At 41.0% G+C, this 22,445-nt stretch overlaps 3 protein-coding genes across 8 annotated transcripts; all 3 read left to right on the forward strand.

Moving 5' to 3' along the window:
* Positions 1 to 2,109: 2,109 nt before the first annotated feature.
* On the forward strand, positions 2,110 to 11,189 carry ppardb (peroxisome proliferator-activated receptor delta b). 3 transcript variants are annotated; one of them, XM_086278740.1, is made up of 8 exons: positions 2,110 to 2,463; positions 6,119 to 6,514; positions 6,590 to 6,741; positions 6,865 to 7,003; positions 7,766 to 7,968; positions 8,068 to 8,274; positions 8,364 to 8,607; positions 9,074 to 11,189. In XM_086278740.1, exons 2-8 carry the CDS (start codon positions 6,178 to 6,180, stop codon positions 9,319 to 9,321), a joined length of 1,530 nt encoding a protein of 509 aa, XP_086134866.1. In that variant the 5' UTR covers positions 2,110 to 2,463; positions 6,119 to 6,177; the 3' UTR covers positions 9,322 to 11,189. The 3 variants fall into 3 exon arrangements, with proteins under 3 accessions (XP_086134866.1, XP_086134864.1, XP_086134865.1); XM_086278738.1 differs by having other exon boundaries at positions 6,119 to 6,741; XM_086278739.1 differs by having other exon boundaries at positions 6,144 to 6,741.
* Positions 11,190 to 11,210: 21 nt separating this feature from the next.
* mkrn4 (makorin, ring finger protein, 4) lies at positions 11,211 to 15,691 on the forward strand. 3 transcript variants are annotated; one of them, XM_086278741.1, is made up of 8 exons: positions 11,211 to 11,346; positions 12,321 to 12,449; positions 12,529 to 12,776; positions 12,846 to 12,913; positions 13,002 to 13,255; positions 13,347 to 13,454; positions 14,636 to 14,735; positions 14,838 to 15,691. In XM_086278741.1, exons 1-8 carry the CDS (start codon positions 11,273 to 11,275, stop codon positions 14,961 to 14,963), a joined length of 1,107 nt encoding a protein of 368 aa, XP_086134867.1. In that variant the 5' UTR covers positions 11,211 to 11,272; the 3' UTR covers positions 14,964 to 15,691. The 3 variants fall into 3 exon arrangements, with proteins under 3 accessions (XP_086134867.1, XP_086134868.1, XP_086134869.1); XM_086278742.1 differs by having other exon boundaries at positions 14,636 to 14,753; positions 14,838 to 14,979; XM_086278743.1 differs by lacking the exon at positions 14,636 to 14,735.
* Positions 15,692 to 16,079: 388 nt separating this feature from the next.
* fance (FA complementation group E) lies at positions 16,080 to 22,419 on the forward strand. 2 transcript variants are annotated; one of them, XM_086277635.1, is made up of 10 exons: positions 16,080 to 16,429; positions 16,849 to 17,410; positions 17,544 to 17,588; positions 17,676 to 17,732; positions 18,209 to 18,352; positions 18,430 to 18,553; positions 19,705 to 19,780; positions 19,907 to 19,982; positions 20,073 to 20,198; positions 20,291 to 22,419. In XM_086277635.1, the coding sequence occupies exons 1-10, from the start codon at positions 16,080 to 16,082 to the stop codon at positions 20,393 to 20,395; spliced, it is 1,665 nt and encodes a 554-aa protein (XP_086133761.1). In that variant the 3' UTR covers positions 20,396 to 22,419. The 2 variants fall into 2 exon arrangements, with proteins under 2 accessions (XP_086133761.1, XP_086133762.1); XM_086277636.1 differs by having other exon boundaries at positions 16,117 to 16,429; positions 19,907 to 19,973.
* Positions 22,420 to 22,445: the final 26 nt, after the last annotated feature.

Raw genomic sequence — 22,445 nt, forward strand, 5'->3', positions numbered from 1 at the left:
CTGACGCCTTCCGGGGACAAAACCTTCAGCTGGCTCACATGAGCAAACAGAGACATCCCCTGACAGGTAATGCAAACTGCATGCCAACTGCTGTATGTGCCAGTGTACTAATGCACAGTTTTAAGCAGAGGTGGCAACAAGTAGAAGCACAGATAGTAGTTTTGAAACATACTCCAGTAAAAGTACAGAAGTACTGTTTCCACTTCTTTACTCAAGTAAAAGTGGAAAAGTACTGGCTCTGAAATATTCTCAAAGTAAGAGAGTAAAAAGCAGCTCTTTGAAGAACATTTCTTCCACCTACTTTTGTGCAAATCTTACTGAACCCTGTGCTATATTAATGTAATAATTAAATAATATTAGTAGATAGGAAAACCAGCTTGATTTCTGTTAAAATTTTATTTCTAATAAAGGCTCGGCTTGAATCAGTTAAGAAGAACACAAGCAGAGAAAAAATGAGGCTGTGATCTGCTTACCTGTGCTGCTGCAGCTGCTCTGAGGTTTACTGCGCCTTGTGGATTTACACACCTGAATTTAGCTGATGTTTCATGAGTTGTCCTGGCTGATTTCCATCCTCTACTGACAGTACACTGTTTAATCTTCCAGTTTATCAAACACCACTGAGCTTGTGTGTTTGCTGTTGTTTGTTAATCGGATAGAAAAATTGCATTTGAAATTACCTGCCACTTAAAAAAAAAATTACTCGTTTTATGTTCGCTCCTTTTTTGCAGGGCCGGAAGTACCACAACCGCAACTTATGGACAGCCTCAGTCGTGTTGTGCCAAAAAATAAATAAATAACTAAAAATACCAGCCCAGTTTAACCTCCGACTTTGGCACACAGTTTTGCTTGTTTCCTCTCTTTTTGTGCCACATACCCTGGTGATTATTACACGAACAGGACTGCCTTTCATGTGTTACTGTTTAGACTCGGTTTGATGTTTAAAGGCCCACGCTGACAAAATAATAACTCTCTTCAAATGCCTTAAACCAAAAGTAACAAGTAGAAAGTACCGATAATGGTTTAAAAATGTAGGAAGTTAAAGTAAAATGTTGCCAAAAGGTTGCACAGTGAGAGCAATTGATGACTATTTTATGGGGGGGGTTTTTTTTTCAATTTTTGAATAATCACTCTAATATTTCCCTAATATTAGATTTGCCTGATAGTTGTTTATTTAAACAACAGTTAATTTAGAGATATCATCTATATAAAATCTCTCTTCACTGCAGTTTCTGGTGCAGCAGAGCAAAATCTAAGCTGTGTCTCTCATTTGGCATACAGTGCTAAATGGAAGCTTGTTTCTGCATAAAAGACTGCTTTGTTTTCTGTTTTTGCTTTTTTGGGCAAAATTTGGAGTTATTCCTTACATATTTTGTGATTTCTCACTCATTTTTTTCAGATAGTAACCCCAAACTCGACATTTTGAATTCATAACCCCCCAAACTGACAAAAATAAAATAAATAAATAAATAATGAATAAAATAAATCTGTGGCAGAAACAAGCTTCCGAGACAGCTGATGAGACGACCTATTTTTCTTATGAGTGTTACATTTTTAAGCAGTGTCAGCTGAGAGGAGAAATAAGCTGCTACCCTCCCTCCTTCTATATTATGTCGTTCTTAATATTAGATGTTGCCTTAATGTTTATTTGAACAGAAATTAATTTAGAAATATAAACCAACGAAAAATAAAACCTCTTCTTCGATACATGGTCACTTACGGTTTCGCGTAAAGTTGATTATATATGTATAAACTAGTTGTAAGGCATGTTTATTTCCTCAAAGGCTCTTTGATTGGTAGTGGAGAGTAACAATAGCCATTTCATTCAGATTCAAAAGCGTGCAGCCCAGTTCAGTCTCTACAGTTATAAATCGCACATTTTCCCATACGGATTTCAGCCACGTGCTCTTTGTGTGTCTCCATTAAGGCAGATGCGGTCAATGTCAGTCAAAGCTGAATATATGTCCATGTCAAAAACAACTCAACCGAGACCTTGACTCTTCTGTTTGCAGTAGTTACATCCAGTCGGTTGTGCGCTCTGTGTGTATGTATGCAGCGGGGGCGCTGTGCTGTGGCATGTGACGAGGGAGAAGGAGGGGGAGGAGAGAGGGGAGTGAAGCAAACCAAACCAAAGCAGAGTAAAAGCAAAGCCAGGGATAGACTCGGGGAGGGATTACTAGTTAACTCCACTTATTTGCATGTGACATGGTAGCCCACAAAGATTTCCACATTGTTTTTCCCGTCTCGTCAGCCCGGTTTCTACATGGACGGAGGCCTGACTCGGTCTAAGTTTATAGTAGTTAGCTTACAGCAAGAGCTAACGTCAGATCGCTAACTCCAGCTTCAAGCAAACAAACTTGTCAACAGCCGATCGATCCGGGACGGGACTCGGGACTGCTTTTGTGGCTTGTTTACCTCAGCCGGGAGGCATAAACATCTTCTGAAGCAGCAGCACAACCGGGAGAGGTAAGTTAACCTGGTAGGATAGCTAACGTGATTTAAAGGCACAAACGGGAATTTGGGTCAGCCGTGCTAACGGCTAGCTGATAGTAGGACTCAGTCACAATTCAAGGTAGTGGCTAACTAGCTGCTAACCGAGCCGACGGCTGAACGAGCTCAGTTTTAAAGCCTATACAGTTTAAACTTTAAGTGAGATAAGAAAGTTTGGCGGCAGCCATGTCTGTAACTCGGTTGTCCTTTCATTTTTCAAACGCTTGTATCCAGTTACAGTCCTGTCAGTGACTCATGCAGTTACACGGTAATGTTAGCAGAGACTTCCGAGAACCAGTGTGACAGGTTGTCTACTGGACAAGTCCTAACACCCCTAATTTGGTGTTAAGCATTATGAAAACAGCGCGTAGCCTTTGAATTACAATGAGTGTGTCCTTTATGGAAAAAAACAACAACATTTATTTCTAATATATCAACACTGTAGCTGTTTGTTAAGGCACAGCTACAAACAAGGACTTTTTAATCCGCTAGAGGGCCCCGGGGTAGAAAAAAAAATTGTAACCCTCAACCCAAAGCCCTCTCCCCCACCGCCTCCATCAGCAAGCTGCACTGCTCAGTGTGTACATAGTGCATGCACCCTGTTCCTTTAAAAGCAGCCGCCAAATACCCCCCGCACCCCATCGCAAGTGAGGCAAACAATAATACAGATGTCTTCAAGCTCGGTTAGAGATAAAGTTAGTGCCCTTACTATTACGATCTACTGGCTGAACTGTGCTGGAAATGCGGTGGGCCCTTATTTTGATTAAAAGTGATGCAGCGGTTGTGAAATTCTTGCTTTTGTTATGTTCCAGGGGCAAAATAAATGAATATTCATTATGAAACTGAAGATTTTGAAAGTAGTATTTCAGCTTCTTTTTTTCCACACCGGTGCACAAATTGATAGATACTGTATCCCGCAATGAAAATCATTGTGTTGCAGCTGCATAAAGAATAGATAATCTCCATACTATAAAAAATAACTTTGTTAAAGGTACCACAGGCATATACTAAACATCTTATTATGTGAAGTAATGCAAAATTTTACATATATATATGTGTGTGTGTTATTAGGCAAATGATACTTGCAGTAGAAAGTGTTTTGAGGGCTCAAATTAAGTAGAAAGGCACTATATGAGTGGCAGTCCTTTTGCCATCTGGAGGAGGAAAAAAAACTGCTGAAGAGGCTACCCGCTGTGGCAACTTATTATGAATAAGGGAGAAGCTGAAAGTAGCTTTTTGCTTTGAACTTACAGTGGTTACCAAAGAGGTTTTGACCTTCCAATAAAGGGAAAGCTCGCAGGACTGTGATTTTTAACATGTTTATTCAAGTGGTGTTTGATTTTTCTTTATTTAAAAATACATTTATGGTTCATAAAAAGGCCAAAAGATAACAGGAAAATGCAGGTAACAGAAAACTTTTCGTCTGAACTATTTGCAGACCACTTGTCCTAGAGCTGGGCGATAGAACGATAACGATATGTATCGCGATATAACTTTTACTCGATAGAGAAATTAAGCTATCGCGATAGACCTCGCCGCTCTTGTCCTCTTAAAAAAAAAAAAAAAAGGTCAGCCAATCCAAATTAAGTAGCGCAGAGCTGAACCAATCACAGCCGCAGCGTCACGTCGCGTGACTTGTTACGTACAGCACAAGTGCCAAGCCGCACGTGTGTTTGTTTGGGAAGCAGCCAGCGGGTAATGGAGCCAGCGGGTAATGGAGGAAATGAGTGTGCCGACTAGAAAAATCAACCGAGTGTGACCGAAGAGAAAACAGATGATGGTTCCAATGCCGGAGAGATTGTCGAACGGAAGAGCCATAGAAGTTCCGTAGTGTGAAGGTATTTCGGCTATTTCAAGTCTGACAAAAAACAGAGTAGCGTGCACTGTAAATTGTGCCGAAAACAAGTCTGGAAATACAATAAACTGGTGCATGCGTCACACTGTGCACCACGTTATTGTTTCGGTGAAATGAATTTCTACAATACTGTTACTGTTAATTCTACTCTCTGCAGTGTTTAAATGCTTACATATACACACAGTTACTGTCCCTCCACACATACGACTCGGTTCTGCTTCTATGCCCCAGCTTTGTTTACTTTTTCCCACCGAGGCTTCTAGACTTCTGATTGGCCAACATTTCTGCACGGTTAGGAATCTAGCGCCACCTGCTGCTTTGGCATGTTCATAGCAGCGTTTTCCTTCATTTCTGCCTTTATGTGTGGACGGGATTATTTTTTAAAACGAAAACGGAAAATCTCTGTTTTCAAAAATACCCGTGTACGTGTGGACGTAGCCTAAGTCTCTGACTGGAAGCGCTAATTCGTCATTCGGCTTTTGTCAGACTAAAGTAACTGTTAAAACTGTTTGAAAAGCTCAGCTATACAACAAGGAGAGATTGAGAATTTCCTTTTAGTTCTCAGTTTATTTGATATTGACAAAAGTTAGTCAGTTTTGTCTGTTCTTCTGTAAAACAAACTAAGATTTATTTTTAGAATTAATATTTTGTTTCTAAGTGGAATTGACAATTTAGTCTGTTTCGTTTGTTCTATTTTGAAACTTAAACGCTTTAGCGGCTGCCTTTTGTGTAGTTTGCAATATTTGCCTTTATTTATCTGAAAAAGTCTCATGTTCCTTAAGTACATCTACCCTGTTGAACTTATTATGGGAAATAAATATTTAAATAAAAACAAGCTGCTGATTATTTCACATTTTACTTGTGAGCAACAGCACATTTAAATCTTACAAATTCTTACAAGTTATTTGGCTTATATCGTGATAGATATCGTTATCGCCTGAAATGAAAAAAACATATCGTGATATGAAAAAATCTCATATCGCCCAGCTCTAACTTGTCCTTATGTGCACAGTCCACCCTTTTTGAGCCAGGAAAACCCCTGTTTAAGTGTGACTGTTAGACACGGCTTCGTTCTACATGCTGCTAACTAATACGTAATTACTGAGTAATACTGAGATGGCATCTCTGGATGTATGTACAGGCTTTTCTGGACAGTGCTGCAAATAAGCAAATCAATCTTTCATTTATAATAAAGTATTTAAATCTAACCGAACCTAGCAACAGTTACCCCAAACAGTGTCTGTGTTAATATTCCTGTAAAGTGCTCTGTGATATTTTAAATCAGGATTGAAAATGTAGATATATCCTTATTATTGTCTTGTCTGTCTGTTCCGTTGGCTTTGAAGTAACTGAGGCGTGATTCCATAACATCTGTGTCTCAGGTCATGAGCTTATTTCTTTAAAAGACATTCCCTGGCTGTTATAACAAAACCTAACTGACTGAAAGGCACCTAAACAAACTCTGTTGAAGATTACTGAACAGCATTCATCTCATTTATTATTGCTATACTAAACTGAATACAAGACTTATGTGAGTTTCACCCGTGTGCTTATTTAAAAAAAATAGGGCTCTATTTTGGCTTTGTTGGTTTGTTATGGCAAGCTGAAACTGGACTCTTAACCGCTGGCATCCTGGATTAAATGGAACCCTTGATGATATGTGGGCTCTAAAGTGTGATTAGCTATTCTTTCTAGTTGTGTAAATAAACCTCATGTTAACAGATATATTTTTTTAGTAAGGTGTATTTCAAGTAGATTGATTCTGTTTTTAAATAGTGCAACTATGGTGGCTACGTGACAGGAGATGAGCTGCTGAATCAGCTGCAACAGGAACCATGGACGGGTTTCAACAAACTGCCCCAGAGGAGCATGACGGGGTGAACGGCTACTGTGAGCCAAAGTGCCCCCAGGACGCAGCTGACGTCAGGTGGACGCCACCGCAGGCAGAGTCTGTAGGCTCAGACAGTTGTGGTGCGACAAGCGTCTCCGAGGTGGCAGATCTGAAAGAGTTAAAGTGCAAGGAGAGTGAAGATGAGGAGGAAAAGGAGGAGAAGGAGGTAGTCCCTGCTTCTAAATACCCGAAAAGGGACCAGAAGAAGAGACGGAAAGAAGGGGAAGATCAGGAGAACAGTGGCAACAAGAAAAACAGCAGCGCATCATCGAGCTACACAGGTAAGACTTTCCACTCTCTTAAATTTTCAGAAGCTGTACTTGAACTGAAATGCTATTATTTTTTGTTATATGCAGACCTGTCCCATACCTCATCACCTTCGCTCTCAGAACAGCTGCGTTTGGGCCAAGAGGACAGCACAAGCTCCGGGATCAGTGTGGAGTGTAAGGTCTGCGGGGACAAGGCCTCTGGCTTCCACTACGGCGTACATGCCTGTGAAGGATGCAAGGTAAAACATTTTTTCTTTTACCCACAACAGATTATTGAGTGGGAAGTTCTGTGCCCCCCCCCCCCCCCCCCCCCCCCCCCAACTGTGTGAGTTGCTTAACTAGATGTGCTTTGCTTTGTGCAGGGCTTTTTCCGGCGTACTGTGCGGATGAAACTGGAATATGAGCGCTGTGAGCGTTCCTGCAAGATTCAGAAGAAAAATCGTAACAAGTGCCAATATTGTCGCTTCCAGAAGTGCCTGTCTTTGGGAATGTCCCACGATGGTGAGGGCTTAAGTGTTTTCTGAGATTCACTTAAAATACTAAGATGATGATCAGTTTATTTGTATAGCAGTTTTTAAAACACAGTTACAAAGTGCTTCACTGTTTGAGTAAAACCGCACATTAAAGATAACTGTGCATGTCCAGTCATAGAAATGTAAAGTCAAACATGTGGTCATGCATTCATTCTTGCATGTGCACTTCTATACACGCATTAGAAGAACAAGAGCCAAAAATAATGGGCAGTTGTTTAAAACAAACCACAGATTCAGCCAAACTGATGTGCTGACGAAGGCTGTTCTAGAGTTTAGGGGAGACAGCCTCAAAAGTGTGGTCATCACTAGCTTTAAAATAAGAGCATGGATCAGTTAAAAGACCCGGATGAGACGATCAGAAAGGCCAACTGCTGGAATAAGCTGTCATCATATCTGCTATACAGGAATGAGTCTGGCCATGTAGGACGTTATATGCTAGTAATAAAATCTTAAAATGAATTTGAATTTCACCTGAAGCCAGTCTAGCTTCTACGTTCTTGACCAGCTGAAGATGGGCTGCCTGAGAGATCCAAGAGTTTTATTGTGTCTAAAGGAGGAAACAAATCCGCTGTTTTCATGTCAAAGCCTTTCCAATCTTTTGTAGCACATGGATGGTGTGTTGCATTGTTAATGCTCTGAGTTGTTCCAAAACACAAAGAGGTTTCAGAACTCATTAGTGTTGCAAATATCCTCTCAGAGTAACACCGTCTCTGTGGGTGTTTTTGCTCAGCAATCAGATATGGACGAATGCCTGAGGCGGAGAGGAAGAAGCTGGTGGCAGGCATACTCGCAGAGGAGCTGGACGTCAGCAAACCAGGTGGCTCAGACCTGAAGACTTTAGCCAAACAAGTCAATACAGCCTACCTGAAGAACCTCAGTATGACCAAGAAGAGAGCCCGCAGCATCTTGATGGGCAAAACCAGCAGCACCTCAGTATGTTCCTGTCTTTCAGCCGTGCTTGGCTTTATGCAAAACTCAGTTATGTGAATTTTTCCCTCAGACCTTTCTCCCTTTAATACATTTTCCTTTTAGCCATTTGTGATCTACGATGTGGACACCCTCTGGAAAGCAGAGAGTGGTTTGGTGTGGAGCCAGTTAACTCCAGGTGCGCCTCTGGCCAAGGAGATTGGGGTTCATGTGTTCTACCGCTGTCAGTGCACCACGGTGGAGACCGTGCGAGAGCTTACAGAGTTTGCCAAGTGCATTCCAGGGTTTGTGGACCTCTTCCTTAATGACCAGGTAAGCCGCTGTCTCATATAACAAAGAATTATTAGTATATCCAAGTTTAGGAAAGCACAAATAAACAGCTGTTTGTGTGCTTACTGCAGGTGACTTTGTTAAAGTATGGTGTGCACGAGGCTATTTTTGCCATGCTGCCATCTCTCATGAACAAAGATGGACTGTTGGTGGCCAATGGCAAAGGCTTTGTGACACGGGAGTTTCTGCGCAGCTTACGGAAGCCCTTCAGTGAGATCATGGAGCCAAAGTTTGAGTTTGCTGTTAAGTTCAATGCTCTGGAGCTGGATGACAGTGATCTGGCCTTGTTTGTTGCTGCCATTATTCTCTGTGGAGGTGAGCCTGAGCAGCTTTCTGGTCAAGTATGAAGATTCAAATCTTGTGAAGTGTGTCTGTAGCTCTTGAAACCTCTTTGAAAGTGCTGCATTGAAACTGTTAGAAGGTACAATTAAGGTTCGAGTCTTATAGCATCCAGAAAAAGATAAGACAGTGATTTAAAAGTAATCACTGAGCCTGTAGCAGCACAACTAAGGGGTTGTTCAGCTGATCCAGTTGTAACTATAAGCTTTGTCCTACAGCAATGTTTTAAGGCTAATCTTAAAAGTAGAGAGGGTGTCTGTTTTCGGGGCTGGTTCCACCAGAAAGAAATTGTCTATAACCAGCCACATAACAGCTACTGGTTATCTATCATGTTGCTACATGCCAGTAAGATTCTAAAACGGGTTTTAACTTGTCTTTGCATGTCTTGTTTGCCCAGCATAAATTGTGACTCATCACAGGCTTTTTCCTCTTTTTGCACTAGATCGTCCCGGGCTAATGAACGTGAAGCAGGTGGAGCAGAGTCAGGACAACATCCTTCAGGCCCTGGACCTTCACCTCCACGCAAATCACTCTGACTCTGTCTACCTCTTCCCAAAACTGCTTCAGAAGATGGCTGACCTCCGTCAGCTGGTTACAGAGAACGCTCAGCTCGTCCAAAAGATCAAAAAGACTGAGTCGGAGGCCTCGCTCCACCCTCTACTACAGGAGATCTACAAGGACATGTATTAGCAGTCTCCAGCACAAACTGCTTTTAGCAATACTGTTACAGACTGAATTTTATAATGAAACACTGCATTCAGTACAAGCACTGTAGTACGGGATGGATTTCTAAGGTGCAGATGAGGCAAATTCACCTGGTAGTGCTAATACAATCAGCAGAGTCTTCGCAGTGTCAGCGTAACCCTCAGCACAGTTATGCGTGTGTTTGTGTGCGCGTGCATGTGACGAGCATCTGGAATCATTTGCTGCGAGTCCCAGTTTCCCACAACGGTCACGTAACAGGAAGAATGATATGTTTTCTCAATGAGGCTGCTCCTGTTTCATCCTGTTAGCGAAGCTGACCCCAGAGCAGTGTGCAGAGGGAGCTCATCCTCGCTCCCCTCAGCTCTGTGTTTGTGCTGCAAAGGGAAAGCATTTCACATTCTCACACCAGTGGCACCGTTCAAACAAACAAGTGATTGTATTGTGTTTTCAGACTTAACTGACGGGAGAGATGCAGCAGCTGGTATTTGTTTACATCATCATCATCATCATCATCATCATCATCATCATTATCACTGACCACCACTTTGCCATTTGGTATAAAGAACACAAACTGGGCTGGCTCCAGCAGTGTAGAGCTCTCTCTTAATGCAGCAATGTGTGCAATACCATTTTGCCATTTGTCAATAAATGTGAGATCCAGTTTATTTAGGTTTTGTCTTAAAGCCATCTAGCCAAGTGTGAACTGTTGGACTATGCTGCAAAGATTTTATTTCTGAATCTGACACTATACACGCATACATACATGACCCATTGAAGTACAAGGGACAGCATGTTTTCTTTCTTCCTTTTGATATCCAAAATATAATGAATTTACCATTTAAATATATTTGTTAGGTTATTCTTTGTAATTCTGTAACAAATTATTTGTAGTTTTTGATTGTATTTCTAAGGGCAAAACATGAATTTATCAACTTGTTTCATATATTAGTTCATATGTGTTCTTTCATATTACATGCCTGCCTGTTTTAGTTTTAGACTGTACCAAATATATCACCAAGAATACCATCAAACCTCTCCCCAATGAGGAGTTTGGATTTTATGGTTTCATGTGCAGGAATTACCTTAAGCCAGCATTTTTAACCATGTCATTATTACTGGGATACTTGATGAAAATTGAACATCTCCCAATATCGTAGGGTGCTTTTGTATTGGAGATAGACACGGTCCTAGATTAATGCTCTTTTTATGTACAGGCTGATGTGTCTTGAAAGGTGAGGCATAGAGTGTAAAAGCCTTGCGATACAGTAGCCAGGATCCAGACGTTTCTAATCATTTCTTCCCCTTTTCTGTTGTTACTGTCCCTGCTGGTGTGAGCACAGGTCTCCTCTTTTGCTCTTATTCTGTCTTGATCCCTATCTACCTCTAATGTATGATCTGTGACATTATTCCGCTGTCTCATCTAATCCTTGACATATATTATTTTTGCCTTAAATTCCTGCTACACATTGAAATCCTGATGTTACTGGCTGGTGTGCAGTGTGCCAAGTTGGCAAAGGAGCAATTACACCAAAAACAGAAAGGAAAAAAAAAGAAGTTGATGTAAGCTACCTCTATGCCTGTGTAAGTGATGGACTGACATATTTGTTCAAAACTTGAAATGATTTCTTCTTAATGGTCACATGTAACCTATCTGCACGTTTAGTTTAGTGATTTCTCACTTATAAACTTGATTAGAAGCGGCAACGGTGATTTTCTCGGTTTATTTTTATTTTATTTTTTATTTTGTTGGAATTTTTTTTTTATCATGAGGTGGATCATACAACTCTTTCAAGTTGCTCCCTGCTGTGATTGGCGTCCTTCAATAAACTCTCTGAATGGAGTGCGTAACGTGCTGACGTCAGCGTCACGTTTCTATTGGTTCGTTGCCAGGTTAATTGGTACGAGGAACCAGCTGTCAACTATTTAGATAACGTGGATGGTGAAGGCTTGGCGGCGGCTCGTTCAAAACACACGGAGGATGGACTCGGCTCGTAGTAGAAACATTTGTCGGTAAGCAGCCCCTCACAGTCCCACAGAGTGGGTTAGAAATGAGGAAAGTGTGGACCAAGCACCGAGAAATAGCTTGTCAGAGTTTAATGCCTTCGTGTGGCGTTCTAATATACACGTTAAAGTGAAATAGTGACTTTTGATTACATCAACTTAGGAAGAAAGTGTGGTAGACCATGTTGCTGTGTGAGTACATTCGTACAAATTTTGTGTTGCTAGGTGACTAAATATAATGTTGAAATGTTAGCCAAAACTTGAGCTAACTGAGTTAGTGGCTGTTGGTAAGTGGGATTTACGACCGCACTTCTGTGTCGGATTTGGCCCTTCTCCGTCAGTTAATCCAGAAACGCGTCAGTACACGATGATTATTATTGACAAATACGGTTTTTGAAGCTGTTTAATGATGTGCATATACAGTACCGATGTTGTTTCAACGTATAAAATTTTCGCTCTTTACTTTGTAATGTGTTCTGCAGTTGAGGCTCAAGTCAGATTATTAATTTTACTACGTCAAAAAAATTAAAAAAAAAAAATTGGTTAATGTCAGGCAGGGCTTTCAGTCTCTCTCCCACCTGTAAGAATTTACTAAACTATAAAAACGGCTCGACTACTCTTTTCAGCTTCTTCCTTTAGGCTTGGCCAGAGCAGCTCACTCACATGTCCAAACATCTCATCCTTGCTTCTCAAACTTTGTCTCCAAACACCTCAGCCTGAGCTGTCTGATCCACTCCTAATCCTATACTTTCTGGTTACACTCAATAAAAATCTGAGCATCTTCACTTATAAAGAATAAAATACCAGCGGCTCATCGTTATGAACTTGCATTCTAAATAACCCTATAAACACTAGCAGTCATCACAGTTCAAATCACTGGAGCGGCATGTAAAACCAATCTTGCTACTTAAAAAAAAAAAAAAAAAAAAAAAGGTTTGTGGCAGAAATTTACTTTGCGATTTGTGGTTTTCACCTCATTGCAGGCGTTTCATAAATGGCTCTTGCAGATTTGGTTCAAGATGCAATTATCGTCATGAATGGCCAACCATACACTCATCCCAAATATGTCGGTATTATCAGAAAGGTGGATGCTGGTATGGTGAGCGCTGCAGGTAAGCTGCCCCCCCCTCCCCCCATGTTTATTATTTAAGAAAATCCATCATTTAATCCCTTATATTTTTTCTCTGCTAGGTTTTTCCATGTTCTTCAGTCTGAAGCTGGCACAACTGTTGCAGGAAGAAGGGCTTCAGTACCTACGGTCTCCTCCTCCAGTGTGGCTCACGCGTCACCTGATAGGCGAGGGTCAGAACCTGCAGTTCTGCAAGCTGAGGTGACATCTGAACAAGAGTGCAGCAGATCAGAGTTGGCAGCTGATACCTCAAACCCTCAATGCGACACTGGGCACCTGCCAGCGAATATCGCTGAGGAGCAGTCAGAAGGTATTGCATGAGTTTGTAGATGGACCTGAACGTAGAAGTTGATCTAATTAATTTGCTTTTCCTCTACAGAATCTGGTCTGGGATCGTCTCAAAGCTCAGAAGCTGCTGAAGCAGGTGCCTGCGATGGAAGAAATGAGGTTTGCATTTAATTTGACTGCGTTATCTTAAGCATGCTCATTCAGCAGGAGAACTTGGCTGAACCCAAAGCCTTCTATTAATGTTCAGGAGATCTCCCCATCTGAAACCCCAGAGAATGGGGCTGCTGCTGCAGCTTCTGGTTCTCAGGGAAGGGAGGAGGAAACTGAGGCCTTCCTCAGGAGCAAAGACGTGACCTGTGGGATCTGCATGGACAAAGTGTATGAAAAGACTGATCTGAAAAGCGGTGTCTTTGGCATCTTGCCCAACTGCAATCACTCCTTCTGTTTACAATGCATAATGACCTGGAGGAAGACCAAAGACCTCGGCCTGGATGTGATAAAGTAGGTTTCTGTAATATTTAGGAGGCAGCAGGATCTGACAAAACCAGAGAGGGCTCGAAGTGATTCTGATTGACTTTTTCCCTCTTCTCAGACGCTGCCCACAGTGCCGCGTGAGGTCTGCCTTTTATGTGCCGCACAAATACTGGGTTGAAGGACAAGAAAAGGAAGATCTAATTACTGAGTTCAAGCAAAAATTCAGGTGAGGAATAGATCTCATGTCCGCAGAGTTTAGAAAATCCTTTGAGTCTGTCTTCCTGGGTATGTTGTGTGGATGTTAGTTTCAATAGTCCAGCCTTTTCTTCAGATTTCTTACTATAGATAGATTTAAAAAAAAAAAAAAAAAAAATTATATAGTGAGTCTTGCTGTAGATTAAGGTTCCTGAATTAAACTACTCATCTAAATCCTTTGGTTAGGCCAGGGGTGTCAAACTCAAATACACAGTGGGCCAAAATTCAAAACTGGAACAAAGTCGCGGGCTAATGTTAATATTTATTGAAAAAAAAAAATCTTCCTCCAGATATAAGAATGAATCTTTTCTTATGGACTCAAATAAGTTTTGCTGGAAAACTGAATATGGAACAAGCAAAGCTTAATACTAAACAATATATATATATATTAGCTGTATAATACCAGTAGGCCAGCTCTAACAGTAATTTGGTATGGCTTCGTGGGCCAAATGTAATTAGGCTGCGGGCCAAATTTGGCCCGCGGGCCAGAGTTTGACACCTATGGGTTAGGCCATGGTAACTTGGTCCAAAGTTGCTTTCTAAAGGTTTGTTTTGTTTTTTTAAATAAATATACTCCTCCCAATAAATTGAATCTCTTGAGCTGCTACAGATCTCCCATTCAGCAAAAACTTGCTTTTGTTTTTGCTTATTGCGCCTTTAAGTCCCTTTACCATTAGTACGTACTCGACTCGGCACAGTTCACCAGTTTTCAAGATTTTCATTAGGTCATAGGTCATTCTGATATTAACAGTATGGAGTGTGCAGCAGATGTCATATCTAAGGAAGAGTACTGAAACACAGGTGTGTAGCATTGCTAACTAATTAACAATGGGAGCTACAGAGTGAATGATTCAGCACAGATTTTTACAACATGGCAATTAGAATCAAATTTATGCAAAAGGAACAGAAATCGGTGTGAAGAGAAGTAATGACGAAAAATTTAGCAAAGGAGAACTCTAGGTATTAATTGAAAGGAGATCTATAATGCTGATGCACAACAAATTAAATATGCATATACTGCTCAAAGCCCTGTGCATATTTCACTTAAATCACACTATTTTTTTTATTTTTTAGATTTTAAAATTGCTTGTCATCTCAAGCCAGTATAAACATTTAACTGACCCCTCCCTGCTGCCTCTTGTTTGATTCCAGTAAGAAATCCTGCACCTACTATTCTCGATACCAATGCTGCCCCTTCAAAAGCGAGTGCCTTTACCGACATGACAAAAGTCGACACAGCGCGTCCTTTCTGGTAACTACATGGTGATCCGTGAGTGTTTTACGTTCTCCTCCCTCTTAGTGTGTCTAAGATAAGGTTGTATTTACTCTCCCCTCACTCTCTTTGTCCTTGCAGCATTTTGGAGAAGATGACTTTGAGGATGAAGATGATGGAGTGGATCTAATTAGTTTCTTCATAGCCATGACCCTTCTTGGTGATGATGATGATGACGACCTTGAATTTACTTTTTTACCTTACTAAAACAGTGTAGTTTGAGTGCTCATCTCCCTCCCCCTTTTATTTTTTTTTCCTTTTTTGGTCAGTGTTTGAAACCACTGAATGGGGTCTATAACCATCATTGGTCCCTGGAAAATGCATGGCTGCTGCCTTTTTTTTTTTTTTTTTTTTTTTTCTTCTTCTTCTTCTTTCCTTTTTAAAAACCACCTGTGTCTTCATGAAATTATTACTGAAACAGCCTACGAGTAGCTTTGACTCAGGATCATCGAGTGGAAAGTACATCTCACTTAAAGGACTCCTAAATTCAGACAGGAACCTGTCTCCAAGTCTGTGCACACTTGGACACTCCAGAACTCATGGCTAGTGGTCTCAGCGTAAGACACCTTTGTTTCTAGTTGGGGTTTATAATTTTTTTTTTTTTTTTTTAAATACTACAGCTGTTATGTGTTAAGTGTTTAGCAAACTGTCAGCTTCTCTTCCAACTTCTGAGCGTGCCAATGTAGACATTTCCCTAGTAGCTTGGGCCATTTAGATATTTTTAAAGTGTTATGTCGATGGTAGTTTTAATTGCCCAAGGGTTAAAAAAAAAAAGTGTACTGTCCTAATGTCTGATATCTGTATAAAAATGATTAGTTGTCACACACTTCCCAGTTTTGGCAAGAACAAATGATTTTATGTCCTTTTTTTTTTTTTTTTTTTTTTTTTAACCAAATTGTACCTGTACACAAAAAATAAAACATTGATTCACTTTGTCTCACTAAAGTGTTGTTTTCTTCATTGGTGCTGTGCTATTCGGGGCATTTCCCTGAATGGTATGCCCACATGGCCTGGGGGTCAGGATGTGCCTAAATCACACCATACAATGAATTCACGTAATGGATTTTCATTTAAAAAAAAAAAAAAAAAAAAGGCAAGTATGGGCTAGTTGGACGAGTCTAACCTTTAAGCAAACAAAAATACATTTATCTATGCTGTTGAGTAGCTCCACTGTAGTCTCCAAATAAAGACTTAAAGTGGAAACGACTGAGAGATGATGGCAATCTCGTTCTATTCAGGAATTTCTGGCTTTTGTTTAACTAGTATACGCCGCAGGATAAATCGTGCTGTGTCGCCAGTGGCACATCTGACCACTAGGTGGCGATGTTGAACTCATCTAGCCCTTTACCGGTGTCGAAGAAGAAATGTAAACAGCAGTGGCGGTATAGTGAGGTTGGGATGAAGCCACAGGTGTCTGGGCGAGACGGCAAGGACAAACCCGGAGATGGGGCACACAGCTGTCTGAACTCCGGCATGTTTCTTAGCGGATTTGACGGGCAGTCGAGGCTGCTGCTTCGGTCACTGATGTCCGGAACCTCCGGGGCCTCGAGAGCGCTGGGCGTCTTCCACAGGCAGCAACGGGCTAACCCCGAGAGCTCACTGTGTGGCTTCATAGAAACACTGTGCAGAGACGAAATAACCCACACCGAGGCTGACACTGAGTTTCTAACCGTGTGAGTAAAGTACACAGAAAAAAACAGTGTAGAGTTAGTTTAGTATTCACATAGATATTCTAGGGTAAACACACACACGTGTGAAAAGTAGGGTGAAGATCAAATCAGTGTTTCCTAACCTCTTTTGTTTTAGATCTGGGGTCCTTTGCCACATTTCCTTGCTTTTATTGCAGTCTGATTAAGAAAAATTCACAAAATTCCTTTCTAAGAAGTCCCTTTAATCAGTATTTAGCAAGCACAAATCTCCCCCAAAATGATTTACATTTGTGGAAAAAAAGTGTCATAAATACTGATAGTCACAAATCAGTTTTATGTTTTTTTCTAACTCCTGCTTTTTTCTTAAACATGAACTTTTTCTTTGTCTACACAACTTCAGAGACCAGCTGACGGTTTCTTTGGTTTTTCCTTACCTCTTCTAGTAAACCACTAGTCTGCCTGTTTCCACCTTTATTTAAACAAAACCTGCTGTCATTCATCCACCTGGTGCATTCTGTTCTTCCTCGGACCGCTGTACTCCATCTGATCAAATGTCTCAGCCAGGACTCTTGTCCAAACCCGTGGGTGACTGCTCTGTGCAGACAACTCGAAAGAGACCTGGAAACCCACCGTGAGGTGCCTCTGTACACCACACCGTGCAGCCAAAGACTAAAGGAGCTCTCCCAGGGTTTGATCGGATCTGCTGAAACTGGAGGATGGACCAAGTGCTTCAGTGGTCAAACGGCAGAATTTGAATCCCAGAGTACATCTGATTTATCTGAGCTGGGGACACAGAGGAAGAGAAAGGGCAGTTTTGTCAGCGTGGGGTCTGATGGTGAAGAAACGGGATCACAGAGTAAACGGATAAAGATGGATGATAATGAGTGTGTCACAGCTGAAGAACTGAGAGTTCCCAAGGAAATGTCGGGAGCGCCAGAAAGTGATGTTGCAGCAGAAACTCCAGCCTCAGACAGTTCGTGTGGTGGCCTGCCTGAACAGATAAAGGTAAAAACCACTATACAAAGAAGGGTACCCTCTCCACACTGAAATCTTTCTGCCAATTCCAATGTTTGTTTTGTCCTTAGAGAAGCAGAAGTTGTAAAACGATGAGCTGATTTACTGTTTTTGTGTTTATTAGGTCTGTATTCCTCAGATAAAAGAGTTGTTGGAGAGTCAGACGGAGGTAAGAAGATTTTATTTTCTTCTAGCTCATTCAGTGCAGACAGTAAGTGACATTTAGTCTCACTGTCATTCTTTTTGTGTGTTTCAGTGGGACCAGAGCTCCACAGATGTGTTCAAAGTGCTGAACAACTGTGACTCAAACCAAGTATGTCCTCAATAATTTAACCTGCGCTTTTACTTCGAAAACGGGTGGATTTGACTTAAATTACAAAATAAAACTATTCAACAAGATAGAAACTGTCGATTAAAGTGCAAAAGAGCTGTTTTCACACATTTCCATGAAACCAGAGTTGCTTTTTGCAACCCGAAGAGTCGCCCCCTGCTGTTCATTAAAAAGAATGAAGGTGCAGGGCAATCTTTTAAATCTGTTATACTATTTAAAATCCTTAGGGCTGAGCTGAGGGTGTATCTTAAGCACACACTCCTATAAACAAGATCATATTTATAGGAGGAATAAAAGATATTTAATATAGGACTGACACCAGTGGTTGGGACCATTAAGTGAGTATCAGAGGCATTTTCTTATTGGTCTCTGTTGGGTTCCAGAGAATATATCAATATTTTATGTATAATCTGCAGTTGTGATTGGACTGAACCCAGGTCCTTACCTGCCCTGTTTAGGTGGAGGTGTTATGCAGCATGCTGAATTTGCCGGGCTTACCTGACCAGGCGCTGCCTAAACTGTGCAGCAGTGTTTTGGCCCTCTCTCCTGACCTCAGCTACAGCACTGCTGCAACGCTCATCAAGAGCCTTCTGCTGGAGAAGGTATAACACCGAATATGAAAAATAAGCAACATGTGTTGCTGTGTTTCATCTTGACAGAATATTGTTTCACCTTACAGGTGCTGTCCCTGTCAGAGCCGGCCTCCAGGTGTCTGGTTACCGCAGTGACATCACTGTGTAGCCGCTATCCCAGACCAGTGTGCCAGGCTCTAATCGGACCAGTACTAGAGAAAGAGAACATAGGTGAGATGAAAGGAAAACGTTTCACTGAAAGTGACTACAGAAATGACTTAATGATGTCCTTCATTCGGGTTTGTGATCTTGGTCAGATGCTAAGATGGTATGTGATTTAATAAGGTCTGGTGTTTACAAGCACTCAGTTAAAACAGTGTGACATGTGCAAAAGTGATAAATATGTCCTGCACTTTTCTTAATACTGTGATGCAACATGTCAATCAGTTTTTCTGCAAAGTGCATCACTTCACCATCTCCACCAGCCTGACCAGTTGATACGAGACAGGATGGATCCGTGTTTTCATGTTGTTTACACCAAATTCTCCCCCTACCATCTGAATGTTGCAGCAGAAATCGAGACTCATCAGACCAGGCAACATTTTTCCCAATCTCCTATTGTCCAGTGTTGTTGAGCCCATTTCCTGTTATTACTGACAGCAAATGTACTGTTTATAAGATTTGGGGAAACCTGCAGTCAGCTGAGACTGAAGAAGTCACTTGGATGAGTGACGAAACGTTTCTCCCACAAAACGCTACGTCCAGATGAACAGAATCAACTTTTGGAGATTACTGACAGGAGTGACACCCAGTGTGGTCTTCTGCTGCTGTAGCCCATCTGCTTCAAAGTTCATCGTGGTGTGCATTCAGAGATGCTCTTCTGCATACCTTGGTTGCAATTAGTGGTTATTTACATTACTGTTGCCGTGCCCAGCTTGAAGCAGTCTGTCCATTCTCCTCTGATTCCAGCTGTTTCAGTGGATCAACAGATTCTGAAATACTCAGACAAGACCAGCTTGCACCTACTACCATGTCACGTTCAAAGTCACTAAAATAACCTTTCTTCTTCACTCCGATGCTCAGTTATAACTTCAGCGGGTCATGTGTTCATCTCTCTACGGATACAATTGCTCATACTGATTGATAATGTATGCTAACAAGCAGTTGAAAAGATGTACCTCATGACCCAGCTGGTGAGCGTGTATGTGCACTGATTGCTTCAGGGAAATCGGAGAGTTGCAGAGCAGCAGAGCAGGCACGGATTCAGAGCTCTGGTTTAAGTACACATTAACAGGACAGATGCTTTGATGTGATAGAGCTCCTTTTACTCAGGCTTTGCTCCCAGCATGAATTAATCCTTTTGAACATTGTTTTGTTTTCAGGGCCTCCACAGGCTGAGCTGCTAAGCAGACTGATAGAAAGCTGCCTGGATTCTCACTACAGACTGCTGGTGGTTCAGTAAGTATAAAGTTACGTTCTGTTTTCACTTGTAACTGCTGCGCCAAAGAAGCTTCGCATAATAACGGACACATGGTTAGTAGTAAATGACTAACACTCCTGCTTTTTTATGTTTTGTTTTTAAAGAATGACATTGAAGATTGCATGGAGTGAGGCAGTGCTGTCTATTATCCACAGCTTGCTAGACTCAAAGGTAATCCAGGTGATTATTCATGGGAAAGAGCTGCAAGAGCTGTTAGTCATAATACTCACTGCCACTGAGCCACCTGTTTTGCCTGTTTCCCCCCAACAGCCTGTCTTGAATGAAGAACTTTTCACACAGTTCACAGAACAGCTCGTCAGTCAGGCTCCTCGTTTCACAAAGTCTGTGAAGTTTGCAAAAATGATGCTCACAGTACTCACCAAATACAGCACTGATGTAAGTATGCAGATTGGGATCACAGATAACGTCTGTACAGTGGATGAAATGGTGTGTGATAACCTTCTGCGTATAAATGATTGCATTTCCAGGTGACTGCTGCACACAAACACTCCTTGTCCAGCTGCCTGATGTTAAATGAGACCTTCCTGAAGAAGTCTCTACAAGCTGCTTTAAAACGAATCGCAGACACATGACCTCACCACCTTTTCAACTAATTTACATTAAAAAAAAACCCTGTATAAATAAATTAAACTGACAATGAAGAATCTTAATTCACCAGTCTGACAGGGCTGATATTATTTTTTATTACTCTGACTGTTCACAGGTCCTACAATAACGATTCCTAAATGCTAATCCTTGCACTCCTGAATACAACACACCCATGTATCTAACTCAATCTAGTATTAGGACAAAGTTGATACTGAATTACTGTAACCTGCAGACTTTTATTGGTCAGTCTTTACAAATATTTGCAATTTTTTTTTGCAATATCTCATTTAGCAAACATTATTATTACTTATATGGTATTTATTTTTATAATTATTATAAATTATAACTGGCTCCATTGAGTTGGCTTATACATCTGGTGAGGATGCCTCATGGGGGCTTCCAATTGGATGGTTTCCAGGCATACTCAACTAGAAGGAGACCCTGGGGTAGACCTCAAATTTGTTGCATGTATTTCTTGTCTTCAGACCTGGGGATGCCTCAGAATCCCCGTGTGGAAGTGGAAAGTGTTGCTGGGAAGAAGGGCCCTGCATAACCTGCTGCCACCACAGCCTGAATTTGGATAAGCAGAAGCTAGGCTGAATGGATGGGTGGATTAGATCATAATGTCAATTAATTGTATTCATTTTCAAAGCCTCAGGGGTTTTTTTTGCAACTTTTTATTTTGAATTTTCATTGTGACAAGAATATAACAAAAATAAAAGGGGAACAAATTGGGGCACTGTTCCAAGCATCATGAATTAAGTGACAGAATCTTCAAGCCTGTGCTTATATTTATGCCGTTTAGTCCAAGTTGTTGAAAAAGATGACATTTAAGTCGTACAAAGAAAGTCAGTCTCTCCATCAGATGTATTTCCTCTATAATCTCTAGCACTTGCTCTACTCGGGAAGGATCCTTCTTAAGGATTTTCCTTGTTATGGCCTTTTCAAATGCGATCAACGGGATTTAAAAAATATATCTTTCCTTTTTTAGAATCAAATCACTGGGTAGCAAACCCAGTAGGAAGATCCTGAGATCCTTAGGGATGCATAGGACATGATGTCATCTGTTAACTTGGATATACTATCCCAAAATGAGGTCAATTGTGTACACGTCCAAAAGATATGAGAGTGATTGGCATTCGGGTGACCACACTGTCTCAAAGCCTCCATTTTTTTAAAGGTTAAAAAAAGTTATTCAAATTTCGGGGTTCCCAAAAAATGTCTTACAGCGCCTCAAAATCTATTAATACACACCTCATAATTCAGTAGCTTCTAGAACCACCTGTAGCAGCAATAACTTGAAGTCTTTCTGCTTTGTTTTGCTTTATCAGAATCTCATATTGTGGAGGAATACTGACCCACTGTTTTTTTGTTTGTTTTTTTAAAGTTGCTTCACTTCATTGAGCTCTCTTAAAATCCTGCCACAGCATCTCAATCAGGTTGAAGTTTGGACTTTGACTGGGCCATTGCAACATCTTGACTCTTTTTCAGTCATTCTGTTACAGATTAGCTGATGTGTTTAGGCTCATTGTTCTGTCACATGACCCAATTTGTGACAAGCTTTAGCTGTCAGACCAATGGCCTCGCATTTAACTCTAGAATACTTTGGTATACAGAGAAGTTCATTGTCGATTCAATGACTGCAAGGTGCCCAGGCTCCTGTGGCTGCAAAACAAGCACAGATCATCACTCCACCAGTTGGTATGAGGTGTTTGTGCCGATATGTTGTTTGGTTTAACATACCTAAATGCTCCACACAAGAAAACTGATTTATAAGGGAGTTCAAGCAAATGCATCTGATTAACAGCACTTGGTTGTCATTTACACTCTTTATCCTTATAGAAATTGTCAGGGATTTTTCACAGGACTATCATTTTGGAACAAAAAAAAGTACCTGAAACAGCCAGAGCTCAACTTTTGATATTATAATTTACAACAGCATAAAAACTGTAATGACAAAGTTTGACAAAGACAGCTGAATTATGTAGCTATTATGTAACTATTTAGCTTTATAAGTAGGTAAGAATATTTATG

The sequence above is a fragment of the Aulonocara sp. 'chitande type north' Nkhata Bay genome, linkage group LG20, assembly GCF_057382095.1.
Source record: "Aulonocara sp. 'chitande type north' Nkhata Bay isolate Kocher_YH1m ecotype deep benthic linkage group LG20, A_spYH_male_GT1.1, whole genome shotgun sequence".
In the NCBI taxonomy this organism is placed as follows: Eukaryota; Metazoa; Chordata; class Actinopteri; order Cichliformes; family Cichlidae; genus Aulonocara; species Aulonocara sp. 'chitande type north' Nkhata Bay.

What these genes read in the sequence shown, in the direction of transcription:
- ppardb (XM_086278738.1), top strand. Translation starts at nt 6,178, where the DNA reads ATGGACGGGTTTCAACAAACTGCCCCAGAGGAGCATGACGGGGTGAAC. An exon ending in TTTGGGAATGTCCCACGATG is followed by an intron (nt 7,004 to 7,765) that starts GTGAGGGCTTAA and finishes GTTTTTGCTCAG; the next exon opens with CAATCAGATATGGACGAATG. An exon ending in ACCTCTTCCTTAATGACCAG is followed by an intron (nt 8,275 to 8,363) that starts GTAAGCCGCTGT and finishes TGCTTACTGCAG; the next exon opens with GTGACTTTGTTAAAGTATGG.
- mkrn4 (XM_086278741.1), top strand. Translation starts at nt 11,273, where the DNA reads ATGGTGAAGGCTTGGCGGCGGCTCGTTCAAAACACACGGAGGATGGAC. An exon ending in CGTAGTAGAAACATTTGTCG is followed by an intron (nt 11,347 to 12,320) that starts GTAAGCAGCCCC and finishes ACCTCATTGCAG; the next exon opens with GCGTTTCATAAATGGCTCTT. An exon ending in CTCGGCCTGGATGTGATAAA is followed by an intron (nt 13,256 to 13,346) that starts GTAGGTTTCTGT and finishes CCCTCTTCTCAG; the next exon opens with ACGCTGCCCACAGTGCCGCG.
- fance (XM_086277635.1), top strand. Translation starts at nt 16,080, where the DNA reads ATGTTGAACTCATCTAGCCCTTTACCGGTGTCGAAGAAGAAATGTAAA. An exon ending in TGTTGGAGAGTCAGACGGAG is followed by an intron (nt 17,589 to 17,675) that starts GTAAGAAGATTT and finishes TGTGTGTTTCAG; the next exon opens with TGGGACCAGAGCTCCACAGA. An exon ending in TAGACTCAAAGGTAATCCAG is followed by an intron (nt 19,983 to 20,072) that starts GTGATTATTCAT and finishes TCCCCCCAACAG; the next exon opens with CCTGTCTTGAATGAAGAACT.